The sequence below is a fragment of the Solea senegalensis genome, linkage group LG14, assembly GCF_019176455.1.
Source record: "Solea senegalensis isolate Sse05_10M linkage group LG14, IFAPA_SoseM_1, whole genome shotgun sequence".
Taxonomy (NCBI): Eukaryota; Metazoa; Chordata; class Actinopteri; order Pleuronectiformes; family Soleidae; genus Solea; species Solea senegalensis.
In genome coordinates, this window is record NC_058034.1 from 20591648 (window position 1) to 20608940 (window position 17293).

At 38.9% G+C, this 17293-nt stretch overlaps 1 protein-coding gene across 2 annotated transcripts in view; it reads right to left on the reverse strand.

The window, feature by feature from the left end:
- Positions 1-16546, reverse strand: part of eps15l1a (epidermal growth factor receptor pathway substrate 15-like 1a) — a 36158-nt gene extending 19612 nt beyond the window's left edge. The window contains exons 1-20 of one of the 2 annotated variants that reach the window (XM_044044964.1): positions 16490-16546; positions 14740-14781; positions 14325-14414; positions 11575-11622; positions 11248-11343; positions 11033-11095; positions 10810-10935; positions 10666-10725; positions 10014-10259; positions 9751-9908; positions 8429-8585; positions 8213-8275; positions 7972-7992; positions 6376-6461; positions 5295-5367; positions 5028-5189; positions 4740-4937; positions 2999-3178; positions 1566-1671; positions 1352-1402 (exon numbers count right to left, since the gene is read on the reverse strand). In XM_044044964.1, coding sequence (XP_043900899.1) covers positions 1352-1402; positions 1566-1671; positions 2999-3178; positions 4740-4937; positions 5028-5189; positions 5295-5367; positions 6376-6461; positions 7972-7992; positions 8213-8275; positions 8429-8585; positions 9751-9908; positions 10014-10259; positions 10666-10725; positions 10810-10935; positions 11033-11095; positions 11248-11343; positions 11575-11622; positions 14325-14414; positions 14740-14781; positions 16490-16516 — 2053 coding nt within the window. In that variant the 5' untranslated portion in view covers positions 16517-16546. The remainder of the gene's footprint in view (positions 1-1351; positions 1403-1565; positions 1672-2998; positions 3179-4739; positions 4938-5027; positions 5190-5294; positions 5368-6375; positions 6462-7971; positions 7993-8212; positions 8276-8428; positions 8586-9750; positions 9909-10013; positions 10260-10665; positions 10726-10809; positions 10936-11032; positions 11096-11247; positions 11344-11574; positions 11623-14324; positions 14415-14739; positions 14782-16489) is intronic. The other variant, XM_044044965.1, reaches the window with a different exon arrangement.
- Positions 16547-17293: the final 747 nt, after the last annotated feature.

The following is a 17293-nucleotide window of genomic DNA, read 5'->3' on the forward strand; positions in this document are numbered from 1 at the left end:
CACTGAATTTTCTGAAACTTGGTGGGAAGATGTGAGAGACCAAGACGATCAAAATAAGCATGGCTTTAACTCAACAGGAAGTTCGCCATTTGGAATTTTGGCGTCCATTTTGGTGATTTGCACCCTACATAAATGAGCGAGACACATCAGAGGCGAAAAGTTGTCAGAAGGTTTTGTGTATATTTCTTTGGTGAAGTGTCCCTTTAATGATTGCTTTCAATAGTAAGGTCCAATATATATACATATATATATATATACATACACATATATATATATATATATATATATATATATATATATATATATATATATAGGATGCCAGGAACATATATAAATATATATATATATATATATATATATATACATATACATACATACATACATACATAGGGTATAATAATGCACCAGGTTAGACAGATTGGTAATAGCATTAGTTAAGTGAAAATCTCATTAATCACCAAGCAAACGTGGTATAGAAAAAGTGAAATATCTCTAAATGAATCAGTCTTGAATTAAATAATGTGTTAGTTGGGGAGCGAGTCTGAGAAAGTTGGTGTGATCGCTGTGCATCTGGGCGTGACGTACACCGCTGATTTCTATCGCTGATCTCCATCTAATGAGCAGAGAAGTGAAACTCCACAATATCAAAGAAGAGGGAAGTGTTACACAAGCCACGGTTGAACTCACTGACTGATGTTTTCACACGTGACGCAGACGAGGGACGAGCCTTCCACCGCGAGCACGGCAAATTTCAATAACCCCACAAAAACACATTGTTATTGATATTCATAGACATATAAATCTGTATCTATACTCTAATTTTCCTCAAAACTCAGCAGTGACTGAGAGAAAATCGAATGAAATTAGTCATTTTCAACAGGAGGTAATTTTACACAGGTACTTATTTTAGTCATATTTCACCAAAATTAGGCAAATGCAGGTTGACATTTTGGATTTAAAAGATATTTTGGTGTTATATATTTGGTTTTGCTGAGCTTTTGTGATGAACATTGAGAAAACCAGTATAAACTGACAAATGCAAGTTTTTCTTTTGGATTGTCTCTTTCTTGTGGGGTCGCCACAGCGGATACTGAATCAGATATTTTAATTTTTTTTATGTTTCTGAGTGCTAGGGCTGCAACTCATGATTATCTCATACGTCCAATGAATTGTTTGGTCCAGAAAATGTCAGAAAATGTTTAAAACTGCTTTCCCAAACCAGGAAATTATGACAATTGTAAACCGAATCAGTTTTAACGATTTCTTTGTCACATGAAGCAAATAAACCACAAAACAGTCACATTGAAGATGCTGACAAAACGGAGAATTGATGAGTCGATTAAGAAAATACCTGTAGGTGCTGGTGGCTGCTTTGCAAAAGGATCGTTTTGGAAAGGGTCACCTACAGGAGAGGAATCAAACAGAGACGGAGAAGACATAGACGATAGTGAGAGCAAATCAAGGTCGGAACACTTGAGACAAAAGGTAGTCAGAGTCTAGATATGAGGAGAAAGGACGGTGAAGAAAGTGGAGAGGCAGTAAAAATAAGAGTGGGTGATAATAACCTTTGAATGGGTCGGATATGAAGGGGTCTTCAGAGTGGAAGGGGTCAGGAGGAAGCTCCTGAGGCTGATTGTTGAACACTGATGGCTTCACTTTGAACGGATCCTCCTGAGGTGAGAAGAAATTACAATAGAAAATCACACAGATGATGATGATTTGTCACTCTCCTAAACACCTACACAGCTCCAGCTTACATCTTTCAGTGATGCAGCGTTACACGCCATTTAAACAGATTATTATTTCGGAGACAAATAGAGGAGAAATAATAAATAAGTCGTTTGGCATGAGCAACAATGTTGTTCCTGTCATATTTGTAACATCTTAACCCTCAAAATGTCCTCACGTCCTGTGGTTTAAAGCTTTTTCATCCGAACAAAGATATACATACAAGTACAATACCACTGCTCACTATGCAATTCAATCTCTTTCCACTAACTAAAGCTTCCATGTGTGTGTTTGCTGTAGCGACACGGACACAAAGCCCGTAAAGTGTGAGACCACAGCAACATGTGTGAATGAGTTCTGGGTGGAAATGTTGAATGAGAGCTGTGCTCGCCAGGTGTGAGAGCGGTGACTGAGCCACGGTAATGATGTTATTATGATGAGTGGAGTGAGCTACGCTGTGGAATTACAGAAGAGCAGGGGGAAACTACTGTGAAGGACTAATCTGCAGGGAAAAACGTGGAAAAAATTTGGACTCATAGAGGGGAAATAATAAAGAAGAGACCGTTCAAATGACCATCCCATTTCTGAGGACCAGGATTGGGAAACACTGCATGTGGGATAACGATATCACAGTCTTTTAGATAGGCAGGATTTTTACCCTAATTCAACAGCCTCAGACTCATCGTGAAGGTTAAATGTCTTGTTGTTGGGAGATTGGGGGCTGTCTCCACTGCCCCCCTACTGTTTGTGAGTGGGAAACCAGCCTTGCAAGATCAGGGCCACAAACACATATTGCTTCACAGCACTACAGTACATACACACATACCCTCTTATTGCCAGGTACCTGCAATAAGATCAAGGTTTATTTTGGACTTTCACCACGGCAGAGCCGGCGAAATAGAAGCAGAGATAAACCGTTGTTGGAGGAAGTGAGAAAGAGGAAACAACTGTCTGACCGAGTGAGTTTAGCGAGCAAGGGGCCACACACAAACACACACACACACACACACACACAACACACACACGCACACACAAACACACACACACAAGTGAAAATCACACTTGGCTCACCAGCACCATTGAAAATAAATGCATAACGTGGTGTTGTTAAAAATGTGTACTCTGACTGGCAAAGTTCCACTGTTAGGAACCTCCTTAGTTGCTTGAGTTGAACACGATGAAAACATAGCCATGTGAATTAGTGTAGAGAAAAGTCAGGATTCCATGTGTCACGCTGCACCCTGATATCGACCAGAGCCGAGATCCTGACCTGTGCTGCTCTCATCATGGCCGGGAATCCTCCGTTCTCTCGGTCACTGAAGCCCTCGCTCATGTCTGCCAGGTTGGTCATGCTGCCTCCGTGGGTTCCGTTCAGTGTGCTGTTGTACTGCTCGATGCTTTTGGACACTTCCTGTTGGCTGTCCTGAATCTGGGACAGTTTGCTGCGAGCCTGCGGGACACACACAAAAAAAAGACAAGTGGAGTTTAGCACCAGCATCACATGCGGATTATTATGCAGCTTTTTCAAAATGTTGCTACTGTGAAGTCAATTACCAATTAATTTTCAAAACCTTTCAACAATATTTTACTCAACTTCAATGACTCTATTTCAGTAGTTTAACAAAGGTTGGCACCTGTTTTGTGTCTCTGTTGAACGACGTCTTATATTTGTCATTCAAACGTCACAGACTGGCCCGGAACTTGTGCAGATTAACTTTTAAGACTTTGCTCATTTCACACAGCTTCTTATATTATATAAGATTACTTATATATATATATATATATATATATATATATTATATCTATTTCCAGGCTTGGAAAAGAGTTTCTCTCATTTCAAAACCTTTCCAGGAACTTCATGACCACGGGAAGACCTGAAACTGATCTCTGATTTTTCAGCGTCTTCAATATTGTACATTTTCTGGTTTCTTTGCTCCATAGAACAAATAAATCATTGAAAAAGTGTAATTTTAAGACAGAACTCGATTGCTGTATTAATTTAATGGTTGATGAAAATAAGCGTTAGTTGCAGCTCCAGTCGTGAAATAAGTCCTCAAAGAATACAAGCTGGTGATTCTAGTTTAGGCTGCCTTTTGGAAGATGTGTGTGTGAATGAATGAGCAGGACTCACATGAATCCACATTGAACACAGCAGCTGTTCTCCATTAAAATAACTTTTCAACGCCACCTTTGTGGCCGATTGAGTGCCTTCATACTTTAAGGGCATTTCCTCCTGGCATGTAATACAAGACAGGCAATGGATTCAGACCTATTTTTTGGGGGGTATATGACATGCACTTTGGTTTGTATGAAGTGCTAGAACACCCACGGGTGGCAGATTTTATGCTGTTTTTTTTTATGAATAATAAAAAAAGAAGTTCTTCGAGAACCATGTCATGAAAATCAAAATGACTGTTCTCACAAGCAAAGGAAGAGAGTGGATATTATTAACGAGAGCATGAGGAAACCATCAACTCTGGGGACTCTTTAACTTTCCGTGTGATGTGACCATAGGAGGGAGCGGTGACAGAGTACGGGAGGGAGTTTAAATCCCATCAGAGCAGAACACAGAATAAAAAAGAATAGAACTTTGGCTCTGCAACATAAAAATCATGAACGGAAACGTAGGGAAAGTCATAAAAAAATAGTACAACACTTAAAATAAGATGAAGAGGAGACAGAAGAATTGTAAAAAAACTGACACAGATTAGATTAAAAAGTGCTCCTTATTGCAGCTGTGGATTAAAAACCTCAGTGGTCACTTTGAGGAGTTAAGAATACCTATTGCACTTGGAATGAAGGATTCATTAGGACCAGGTTTTGGACTATTGGTCCTGACAAGGTCAGTGTTTCTGCCAGAAAGATAAAAGAACACACACACACAAGCATCTTCTGATGGTGCAGGAGGACCAAATACTGGCTTCAGAGGTAAGGAAGTAGTAGATTATGTAAAGCAAGGGCGCCCCCTGTTGATAGTTCTAAGACACACACGTACAGGCCTCATGTCCTACCTGGTTGATCTCGTCCTGTGTGGCCTTCAGAGACTTGATGATGGTCTCCAGCTGGATCTTCCCAGCAGCCAGACTCTGTTCCAGCTGTTTCTCCTCCTGCTGGAGTCGACCCAGGTCGGCCTTGGCCCGGCTCAGCTCTTCCTCCTGGCTCTGCAGGTCCGATTCCTGGGAGTGGATCTGAGTTTGGAGTGTTGAGATCTGGAGACAGAAGATATGGTGAGATGACCATAGAATTACTAAAATCATGTACTGTTCCTCTCCCTTACAGCTCCTCCTCCTCTTCCTCACCATTTGAGACTCTTCCTGGCACTTGATCCGGACCTCGTTGAGCATGTCTTCTAGTTTATGTTTCTGCTGGTCCATCTCCTCCAGACGCTCCTGAGCGTCCTGTTTCTGAGCCTCCAGCTCCTGCAGGCTGGCCGTCTCTCTGTCCAGGTCATTCTGCATCTCCTGGTGGACAGATGGAGTCAAACAAAACTTCCAAGCACGAATGAAGAACAAGTGGCTCCTCCTCCACAATAAAGCAACACAGGCCCTGTATGTGCTCCTTCTCACCTGAACCTCTGCGCTCTTATACCTGATGGCCTCCTCTGTCTCCCTGATGTCCTGCTCAAGAGTGTATTTTTCCCTGAAACGCACACAGACACCAACATGAGCACACCGATCCACATGAGTGAGAAGAAATATATTCAAGAAATATACAGCTCACGAGAAACCTATGTTCTGTTGAACAGAACTTTTACTTTAATTGACGACCCCTTGCAGTCACATTATTAATCAAGTACTAAATTTGTTGTCAGCTATCAGTTTGAGGGTTTTTTTCAGCTTCTTAAATTAATACTTTCTGGTTTCTTTGCTCCATTGTAATAAATAAATCATTAATAATGAATCATTTTGGTTTTTGGACAAAAACAAGACGTTTGAGAACATCATCATCAACATTTTTCTGAACCAAACGACTCATCGATTAAGCGAGAAAATGATCAGCAGATGAATTGATTGTGAAAATAATCAGTAGTTGCAGCGCTAATTAATAATCAATTCATAGTTTTAAGCATTATTGTGGATGAAAGCTAATATTATACTAATAAATAACTAGCACAAATATTTTCAAATTGTTTTAGTGGTCGGGAAATAAGGGCTGAAACTATTACTCGATTATTAATCGTCAACTATTTTGCCAATCGATTCATTGGTTTGAGTGTTTTTAAGGACGTTTTATAATTGTTTCAGCTTCTTAAATGTGAATATTTTCTAGTTTCTGTGATTTTTTCAGCTTCTTAAATGTGAATATTTTCTAGTTTCTGTGATTTTTCAGCTTCTTAAATGTGAATATTTTCTAGTTTCTGTGATTTTTCAGCTTCTCAAATGTGAAATGTCAAATTTTCTGGTTTCTTTGCTCCATGTAACAAAGAAATCAAAGAAATCAATGACTCGATTAATCAAGGAAATAATCGACAGATTAATCCATGATGAAAATAAAGGTTAGTTACCGCTCTAATCCAATCTGATAATTATCTGAATTAATGAGACAGAATCAGTGACACCATTTCCCCTTACCCTGAGGAACTTTGATATTAATTATAATTTTTTTTTTAAAAACACGTATATTACAATAAAAAAAAAATACTGTTACCTTTGTAGTTGTGTTATTTCCTGGCTGAGGTCGTCCAACTCTTTGATGCCAGTGAACTCGCCTGAACCCACTGAACTGGAGCTGTCCTGGTGAGAGAACGATGAGGACAGAGGAGTGTGAGAGAGAGAGAGAGAGAGGGAGAGAGAGAGAGAGAGGGAGGACACAAAAAAAGACAGCAGGTTGGAAAAGTTAAATATGTTTGTTTGAAATCAGTGTGACAATAATATGGCACCAACTGAGCCAAAAACAGACGAGGCCAGAGGAAGGAGGACGAGGTAAAGAGAGGGTGAGAGGACAGAAAATAGTGGTTAATAAGAATAAGAAGAAGAACACCACAGAGGGTGAAGTGGTGGTAACATGTGGGGGAAGTATCACCACTCACTGCTGCTATGGAAAGGAAAGATTCAGGATTTTTTACAAATCTCCCATTGAGCACATTTAAAAAGTCTGAATGACAGCGATTTTTCACATTACTGACGCAAGTGTAAGAGGCCGCGTCCACACACACATAAGTGAATTCAGGAGAATCCGCTTAAGTCTTTTATCATATCAGCTTTTTAGCCACACAGAACCAGCGTTTTGGAAGTGCCCTGAAACACGTAGGCGTGTACAACATGCATACAACCAGTAACAACTTCGAATTTTCTTTATTCAGTTCTGTGATTATATATTGTCACGTATACTACATTCAAATAAAACTTTATTTCATCTCTGCTTCTGGGGTATTCCTGTAACAGCACTACAGCGCCACATACAGTCCTGACATATGTACTACAGCCTTTACAGCCAGTGTTTATGTTGAAGTTTAAAAAAAAAAACATGGATAAAAAGATTGTATAAGTAAAATTCTGTTTGTTTTTTAAGATGTTGCCTCCATAAAGCGAGGCCCTTGCCTAAAATACATATAAAAGTCTTGTTCTAAGGCTAAAAAGCCCCATAAAATTTATTTTAAAAAGTATATCCACTGATTTCTGTCAATAAACCCTGCTAAATGTTGCACCCTCTTCTTCCCTGACCCTCTTTTTGGGGTCCCTGCTCAGGAATGACATGCCCAAACTAAAGAGTAGAGTACATCTCTGCAATTACAAGCTCTATGTGAATTATTTTAGTATCAGAATAAAGATATCACTTGTGAGATTCCATCAGAAGTGTAAGCATCACTGTAGAGGCCACTGAGTAAATGCAGATGGAACCCAACATAAATGAAGGATTTTTTCCCCTGGCCTAAAAAAAGATTGCATTTTCAAGTAAATATCACCTTTAAAAATATAACAACATGTGGATATGAGCTGAGCAAAGTCTGATGCTGCTGACGTGAAAATACAGTAAAGTTTTAGTAAAGAGATGCTGAGGAGTTCTCTAGTTTGGCACAGTTTGGCACCATCTGTGCCATTTGAGATTTCTTAGGTCCCTGACGCCCCCGGTAAGAAGAGGTTAAGAATGTGTTTGTGATCTTGAATCTTCCCTCCGTCAGCAGACAAGTCGACAGGGTAAGACATTGTCACTGCAAAAGAATAGTTTTGTAAATGCTTTCCAGAAAACAGCGACTGCCGAAAGCATTTATAGATGGACACACTGTCAGTCCATGTTACCTACCCACAACTGCATCATTAACGCCTGAGAGAGAAGGAGGAAGAGGAGGAGGTAGAAACATCAGCAGCACATGAGACAGAATCACAGCGGACTGTAAATGTGATTCACAGTCAGTGACAGACGTTCTGTTAGATTTACATTCTGAAGTCGTCCTCAAACCTCAACAAAAATGTGTACATTTGTGTCCCTTTTTGCTTGCAACGGAGCAGGAAAAACAAGAGATGATGAAAATTCCATGACTCACCCTTCTCATATCAGACAGAGCAGCCATCTCTGATCCCACAGGAGTCATATATCCAGACATACTCTGCAGCCACAAAGAAAACACACACAGTTACTCATAGCGGGGACAGTGACAGAAGCAGCAGCTGCTGAGCGACAGCACCATCCTCACAGCAGTGTGTGTGTTTGGAGTCAGGACCGGTAGTTCCTTATGGATGTGTGTGTTTGTGGGACCTACTGGTACGGGCGTTCCTCTCTCAGAAGGGGGGATCATGTCAGCGCTGAGGGCCTGTGGAGGGTCGATTCCCTTGCTGACTTTCTGCTGGATGAGATGCATCGCGAGGGCAAACTGCTCCCTGGAAAGTTTGCCTATTTGCCGCGTGTCTGCCAAAGCCCTGCAGGAGGCAGCAGAGAGTCAACACACTGGACGGTCTATTTATCTTATGTTACAATCATTTTGTCAGCAGTTTATAAATCACTTACATAAACACAAAGGGATTTTACAACACATTACATAAACACATAACTTACACTGTGTGAAGGTGCAGTAAGGCCACTTACTAATGTTCAATTTGCAAAACTTGAGATGTACAATACTCTCATTAATCTCGTGAGGCTAACGACGATGTTTGGATGTGCGAGGAAGACGTTCGTTTTTCATTTTCAGACTTTACAACAAATACTATTTTCTGATTGGCTGATAGGTTTGCTAACCCAAGAGAGCTGTATGAATGAACGAACTACGCAGAACAAAAACTTTTATTTTCTTAACTTTTAATTCTAGTTTGTTACATACAGTCAATGTACAGTATATGCTGGTTAATATGCAATTTATTTACATTATTTCACTGTCTTTCTCAGGGACTGGACAGCTGTTCACATTTATTTAGTTAAATGCAGGTAATGGCATTTATGAGGCATTTTCTAGCTCAGTACTTAATGTAGCACTTGAATGTCCACTAAGAGTGGTATTGTAATTGAAAAATCCTAATTCAATCAGATTTGAATCGAATCATGGATCAAATCAATTGAGACCACTTTCTGAAAAAGTCCTCATTTTCTGAAAATGTCCTTGTTTTCTTAGCCTGCTTTTCGACCTGAAACTTAAAGTTTGAAAACCTTTCAAACACACACATCAGTAAATAACACATTTGAAGTTAATAATGGAGGCAGCAGTGGATCAGAAACTGCTGTGTGCTGTGATGTTAAATCTTTGGTGCAGGGACTGAGAGGTTCAGAAACTGACACAAACTTCCTGTTTATGAGGCTGAAAAGGCTGTCATACAATTGGATAAAGCTGCGACTATATTCTAAAGGTATCGTAGACTTCAGCTGGCCAACTTTTTATTATTTTAACTTTTTTTTGGACTGGTTAAATACTGGTTGCTCCTTGTATTCTTTGCCAGTCGCCTTGTTTTCTCAAGCTCAATCAAACACAGAACTCACTACTATATTTTACTTGAGATATTTCTTACTAGTGTTGCATTAGAACTGGTGCCTAATATAATATAGCAGTAATAACAAACCTTGCCAATAAAGGAAATACAGCAGATAGCCTACCATATGTGGGCAAGGAGGTTCTGAGAAAGTCCAGACTGCATGAAGATGTCCTTCACTTCATGTCCACTGACAAAACCATCCAGGTCAGCATCTGTCTTCAGGAAGATGTCGTCATAGCGACCACGGTCTGACACAGGAACCACCCAGTTCAGTGAATGCTGAGACACAGAGAGAGAGAGGTTTCAAACTTATCATATCTATCTTTTAAAACATCTACTTTTTTACATTTTTTTCACTGTGTGTGCGTGTGTGTGTGTCACTACCTGTCCAGACTTGAGTGTGTGTTTGGGCGACAGGCTGCCTGTGCTGTTGAGCGAGTTCATACTGCCGTGGGAAGGTGTGGAGCGCAGCGAGTCTTTAGGAGGTGGAGGACTGGCAGGAAGTCCAGGCACCGAGCTCATCACCACCGAGCCCAGACTCTTCTTCCTCTTGGAGGGAGGGATGAGGGACGAGGGGAGGAGAGCAGGGACGGGTTCTTTCTCCAGCGCCCGGTACACCAGGTGCATGGCCTGGAGAGGACAACACGGTATAAATACACACTTAGAGTCAATGTTACAGTTATTTTCTGTAACAAACCTGATCCACTACTACACTACACTAAACGGTGTATTTTATCAGTTTTGTGACTTGTTTTTGCATAAGTGTGGATTTCTGAGTTGTGGTAACAATCAGCAAGATTATTTCATTACTGATTTATCTTTCGATTATTTACTCCATTAATTGATGAGTCATTTGGTCCAGAAAATGTCAGAGATGAAGACAAATGTTGATCACTTTCTGAAAATGTCATCACTATCTAAAAATGTCCTCACTTTCTGAACATTTCTGAAAATGTCCTCAATTCTGAAAATGTCTTCACAAGAAGAAGATGATGATGATAAGGAAGACGAAGATGATAAAGATGAAAACACTCACCACTGCAAACTCATCTCTGTCCAGATGTCCGTCTTTATCGATGTCACTCAGGTCCCAAACCTGACAGCAAGAAATAATCATGGATTATAATCTGTTAACTACTTGTGATTTTAAATCTATCTTAAAGTGTTTGGGGTTTTCTACCTTGCCAAGGATGTCCAGAGGTAGCTTGGAGTTGATGAGGACTGGCTTGACCTTGTCCCCGGACAACAGGCCGTTAACAGGAGCCAAACTTTCAAAGATTCCATCAAACTTACTTTTCTCTTCTGGCTACAAAGGGAAAACACACAGTCTGGTGAGCAAATTTGTGGTGAAGAAGCAGGTTTATTCAAATTTAAGTCACTGTAAAATATCACTCTGTACACACCCTTACAGCCCAGTGTAAGTCAGCAGGGACTGTGCTGCTCAGAGATGGACTGCTGGTGTCCTTCTGAAATCAGAACATAAACAACATGAAAATGAGGGGTAAAAAATTGTGTTTGTAACAAATTCATTATGAATAAGCAGGTCTGATATGAAGTTTATTCTTTTGCACACAGAATAGAGTTAAATCAAGGATTTAATGACAGAAATCTCACTCACAAACTTGGGGGGAGGGACTGTGAGGTTGAGGCTGGACAGACTGACTTCCTGACCGCTCTGAGCGCAGGCCACGAGCCGCAGAGCCACGTAGAATCCCTGAGAGACAACACACACACAAAGATGTTTTCTTTGAGCTGGTGACGTTAACAGCAGCTTCACAACCAAAAGATCACTTTTATTAGATTTGCTCGCAGACATTTGGCTTCACTTTGTCACTGATTGCCATTTTTTTCTGTTCATCACAGTCTCAATAATGTAATTAATAACGTGCGATATGAGTTCATGTTGATGTCGCAGCAGCAGCTGCTGGAAAAATGAGTTCCGTACCTGTTTGTCCAAGTAGCCTTTTCCATCAGGATCAGCCAAATCCCAAATCTGAAAAACAAAAACACAGAAACACAGCATTTTACACACAATAAATGTGAAATTCAAATGTTAAATCTTCATTAGAGGTAAACCTATTAATCAGGCCAATATAATGTATTAATCAGCCAATTATTTTGCTCTCAGAAACTTGATAAATGTTTATTTTTCCATCCAAAAGAGGGTTTTTTCATTTATTTAATATTTAGTTTATTAGGCCCCGTTCACACGAGGTTGCTTGCGGGTAAAAACAACAAAATATTTTATCTGCTCACGTCGCGTACGCGTTTATGTCACATACAAGCGCCAGTACAGGGAATTAAACAAACATGTCGGATTATTTCCATGGGATGGACTTTCAAGCTGCTCTGGCAGCTCTAATAAACGTACATGAAATGCACAGGATATGTACAGATAATTAATGATGATTACTGAACAGAGAAGGATCTGTAATCTGTTTTGCTTTCCGTGGAGAGGAAGGAAAATTCTGTGCATGCACTCATACATAGCGGTGTTGTGTGATAGTGTATCACAGCGCCACCTAGCCGCCTGGCATGCATACCCAATCGAATTCCACACACTTTTGCGTCACCGTATGCACACAGATTTCCTCCCGAAAACGCTTGTCTAAACACGGAATAAAAAAAGTGAAGACGCGACGCCCCTTTTGACGCCCGTCTTCTGTTCAGACCGTTGTCATGTAAACGTAGCCTGATTTGTTATCATTAGTTAGATTTATTTTTACAGATGGAGGTGAAAAAGAAACTTGGAAAAGCTCAAATCATGAAGACATAAAGAGGTTGAATGAAAATGACACCACAATAACTACAATAAGTTATCATTAAATGAAAGTAAAACACAATTAATGATCTTTGGTAGCACCAGGACCAATTCTGACATAGAGTTGAAGTTATTGGGAATCATTATAGACCACAAACTTTGTTAGAAACCACACATAGAAAACATTAAACGTAAATCCAAATCTATTAAGCTATTCTTCAAAAAAAACAAAGGATTTATTGAATAAAAACTGCCTTATAGGATATTGTATTGTTCACTAATGCCCTGTATGTCAGACTGTGTCCACATTTGGGAAACACTTTTATATAATTAGAATAATAAATAGTTGGATATCGGAAATCCATTAATCAGTTTTTCATAGGATATTTATGTTACATGTTTTATACATTGTTTGTATTCTAAACCATTAGAGATCATTTTTTTGTGTGATGAATAAACGATTCCCGTTTGCATTCAAACATTCTTTAAATCAAGAGAAGGGAATTATAATTTACGAGGATTATTTATGTTTGAAACCATCAAAGCGAGAACAAATATCACATAAATGTAGACATTTGTCAGTTTTGGGAGTAGTTATGGAACAAGTGATGAAAATAAATTGTGTAAAAACTAATTACACTAACTTACACTTAACTCATACAACTTACAATGCAAAGTGAAGTCTAGTATTATAATTGTAAGTGCGTTGTTTTATGTGTTTACTCCACATTTCTGATTTTCTTGTGGTTGTTTCCTAGTGTTGTACAGGAGAGGCAAAAATATTCCTTTTTCGGTTATTGGCATAATTGTGTTAAATTATTTCACTTTTTATATGAATGTAACCTGAAATAAAGATATTCATTCATTCATTAATCAAGTGTGTTTAATAAAGAGTCAGTAAAAAATCTGCACTTCAAGATGTAAACCAATGTGTTTTCTGTGGCCAATGCAAATTTTCACATAATTGGTGGCAATTGTTTGTAATTTTGTAATGAACAAAATTTAGCAACAATTATCAAGTTTCTGAGAACAAAAATGTGTATGAGTATTAAAAAAAGGAAAATATCGGCCTAATTATTCCCACCTCTCATCAATCATCTGACCACACATGAGCTGCAGTGACAAGAGTAAGACGATCAGTTTCTTTACTTCTCTCAAAGCTCAAGGTTATTTAAATAAAGACTGTAACTTATACTCATATAAATAATATCATCTGTACTTGTCCTATATGGACTGAAATGTGAAACAACCTCATATATAAACTCTGCCTGAGACTCAATGAAGGCTCATCAATATCCTCTCTGTCTGTCACTCCGCTGACTCACCGTGAAAATATTTTCTTTCTTTCTTTAATCCTCAGGGTTTTCCTGTCGTATCTTAGCACGACCTTCGCTGACCTCATTAAAAAATACAACGCTTTTTCATTACATAACCTCTTTAACCTTGACGTGGAATTCCGTTCCCAAAGAAAGCAAACACAGTTGATGAAATGATGAAGACTGAAGTTGACTAAACACACTTAATGAAACTTCATATGTATATAACTAAAAATTAAAAAAAACACAATAACTGACCATTTTATTGCTAGAAAACTAGATAAATACAAGAGCCCACTGTTGCCTTTAATTCTTTGCAAAAGCACTGAAAACATCTTAACTTTTGCAAGAAATATGACATTGTGGGACAGAGCACAGAAGTGTCGCTATACGCAGACAATCTCCTGGTATATTTAAGTGATCCAGTCTCATCTTTTCCTGCGATTAAATCAAGTGGAATGTGGCTCCTTTTCAGGACACAAATTAAACCTTCCAAAGAGTGAATTATACCAAAATAACAATTTGGCAAAGAAAAAGCATCCAAGAAAAGATTCAGAAGTGAATTTGACTGCTCAAAACACACAAACAAATCTGTGCGTGACCTCTGACACCACGTACCTTTCCCAGTGTAACATCAGGGAGTCCAGACTTTTTTAAGAACAGGGCAGCTTCTGTTGGTCCCACTCTCCCCGTGTTCCCTGGATCCACCTGGGACCAAAACAGACATGTGTTACCGTCTTAAAAATCGAATAAAATCTGCCAACTTATCTCTGGAAACTGAGGTTTAGTTTCAGAAAAAAGGGTGTCTAAATGCGAGATCAGTGGTATGTCATCTGTATTTATATCGTTGTTTTTTTTATCTCATTCACAGTAAATAACACATCAGTTTTCACCATTCACTCACACATGAATCCTGTGAATAACAACAACAGAAACTTTCCTAGAAGATGGGAGTTTGACATTTTCCTTTCATAATTCTGCTAAAAACAAAATATCATAGAACCTCTGTGCAATAATCTGCTGATCCTCTTACCTGTCTGTAAAAGTTCTCAAACATGGGGTTCCCACTTGACAACTGTGGCAAACAGAGGATGTTATTAATCACACTATGGCAGAACATCATCACACAGTCAGTCCTAATTAAATTATGATACAAGAAATTACAACAATAATAATAATAATAATAATAATAACAATAATAACATGTCGATTAAGATTTTTTCTCTTCCTCTCTCTCTTCAGTTTGGCCCGGATACTCCCGTCACAGTATTCTAATTAGGAGACTGAAAAGAACAATGATTGAAATAACAAGGTGAAGTAATATCATTATACTATTATTGAGGATTGTATTGCAAGACTGGAGGATAGTAGGGGTAAACTGTATGAGGTCTGGTGTAGAGATGAAATTACTCGATTACTAAATTGTCAACTATTTTGATTATCAACTAATCAGTTTGAAGCTTTTTTCATGATTAAAACAGGATTTCTGATTGTTTCAGCTTCTTAAATGTTAATTTTTTTTATTTCTTTGCTCCATACAAACAAAGAAATCATTAAAATCATCATCATGAATCATTTTTTGTTTTTTGTGGACAAATACAAAGACGTTTGAGAACATCGTCATTTCCAGGTTTGACAAACACTGATCAACATTTATTAATGGTTTCTGACATTTTATGGATCAAACGCTGACTCGATTAATCAAGAAAGAATAATTGACAGATTAATCGATTATGAATATAATCGTTAGTTGCAGCTCTAGTCTCTAGTCTGGTGTCACTTTCTAGATTTTATACGATTTATACAACTAACAGCTCATAATTTATTTTATTTATAACAAATTTTAGTGACGTAACCTTATTCGCTCATTTTGTTTGCCCAGCCTGTACTGATTGTTGTGATTGGGGGTAGTAATGTTATGTATGTATATTATTATTATTATTATTGTTATGTGTATGATGTGATGTTTTCAAACAAAAATTCAACATTACAACATACATATATATGTACTACTATTTCATGACGGGTTTAACCTGGTTGAGTCCATGACAGTTAAGTGTGTGTATTTATATATATATATATGTGTGTGTATGTATATATATATATAAATATATATATATATATATATATATATGTGTATATATATATATATATATATATATAAATATATTTTAAAAAGCACGTATATATAACATAGACTCCGCAGTATTCGCAGCATTAGTAGATAATGTGATTGTTGTGATGATCTCAACATCCTGCATCCCTCAGTCTTGTCCTCTCTGTGCCTTCATGTCTTCATCACCACCAGCGTCCTCATCCTCACTCTCTCCTCTCTGCATCTAAGCTAAGCTAAGCTAGGCTAAGCTCTGCTAGGCTCACGTTCCGAGCGAGCGCCGCCTCACTTTTCTGCCGCTTTTTGTCACATAAAAGTAGGCGGTAGAGCGTGTCCCTCGCTCCCCGCGGCGCACATTATATTCACAACATTTACACACATAAAAGCACGGCGTGTGTGTGGAGAAATGACAGGCACCAGCCGCGGCTAACGCGAGCCCCCGCTACCTAACGGTAACGGTACCGCAGAGGGCCTTCCCTCTCCTGACTCAGGGCCAGCTGACTGAGCTGCTTCGCGGGCTGCACTTTCAGCCGAGAGCCGCTTTGCTCTCCTTTCACGAGACATTTTCAAAGCACGGTGTCGCGGCGGCTGCGACACGCGGGGCGGGGGGTTGTAAGCATAACCGAGGAGCTAGTTGAAGAGTAGAGACCGATAAAAGCTGCATCTTTACCTGGGTGAGAGATGTGAGAGCTGCCATCTTCCCTGTTGCTGCGGGAACGCACCCACTCTCTCTCCCTCTGTGTGTCCACCACCTCCCTCTCTCTCCACAGCGACGCTCCCCCTGGCGGTCAGACCGAGGGACTACACCACCCCGCCCAGGAGGTGATGTTTTCATCAGCGATGTGATCAATCTGAATTATTTTGGTCATCACCCAAACATGTTCACAAGCATGTTCACAAGTGTCCTAAAAATCAACCCACTAATGACATCAATCACAAAATATCACATTTTGACTCTTTTGACTCCGTGAAACCAGTTTGATCAGGATCTGAACCAGTTTGCGGATTTTGCAGTAATCAACTTTTAGCAAGTTCAAATGTGTTTTTCACAACAATATTTTAACATATCAAGATGAACTTTCGTCATACCTATGCAAGACGGTGATAGCACTAAACAGGTTTCAACAAGATAAACATTTAATGACGTAGGTGAAAAAAATGTGTTTTTATTATTTTTTTTTATTCTTTAATTTCAATTACTAAAATGTCAGGATTATTCTGGATCCAGCAAGTGGCAGGGAAAAAAATCAAACATATTTAGGATTAGGAATATGTTGTACAGAGGAAGATTAGGTACAAATGCAAAAAAATTGTTTGGAAACATAATTAAAAAAAGGCAGAATTCTGTGATTAAAGTCAGAATTCAGAGAAAATAAGGCAGACTTCTGAGATTTAAGTATACACTGTGGGGGTCAGACGTCTGAGAAAGAAGTCTGAAAAGGCAGAATTCAGAGAAAACAGGATTTAAGTCATA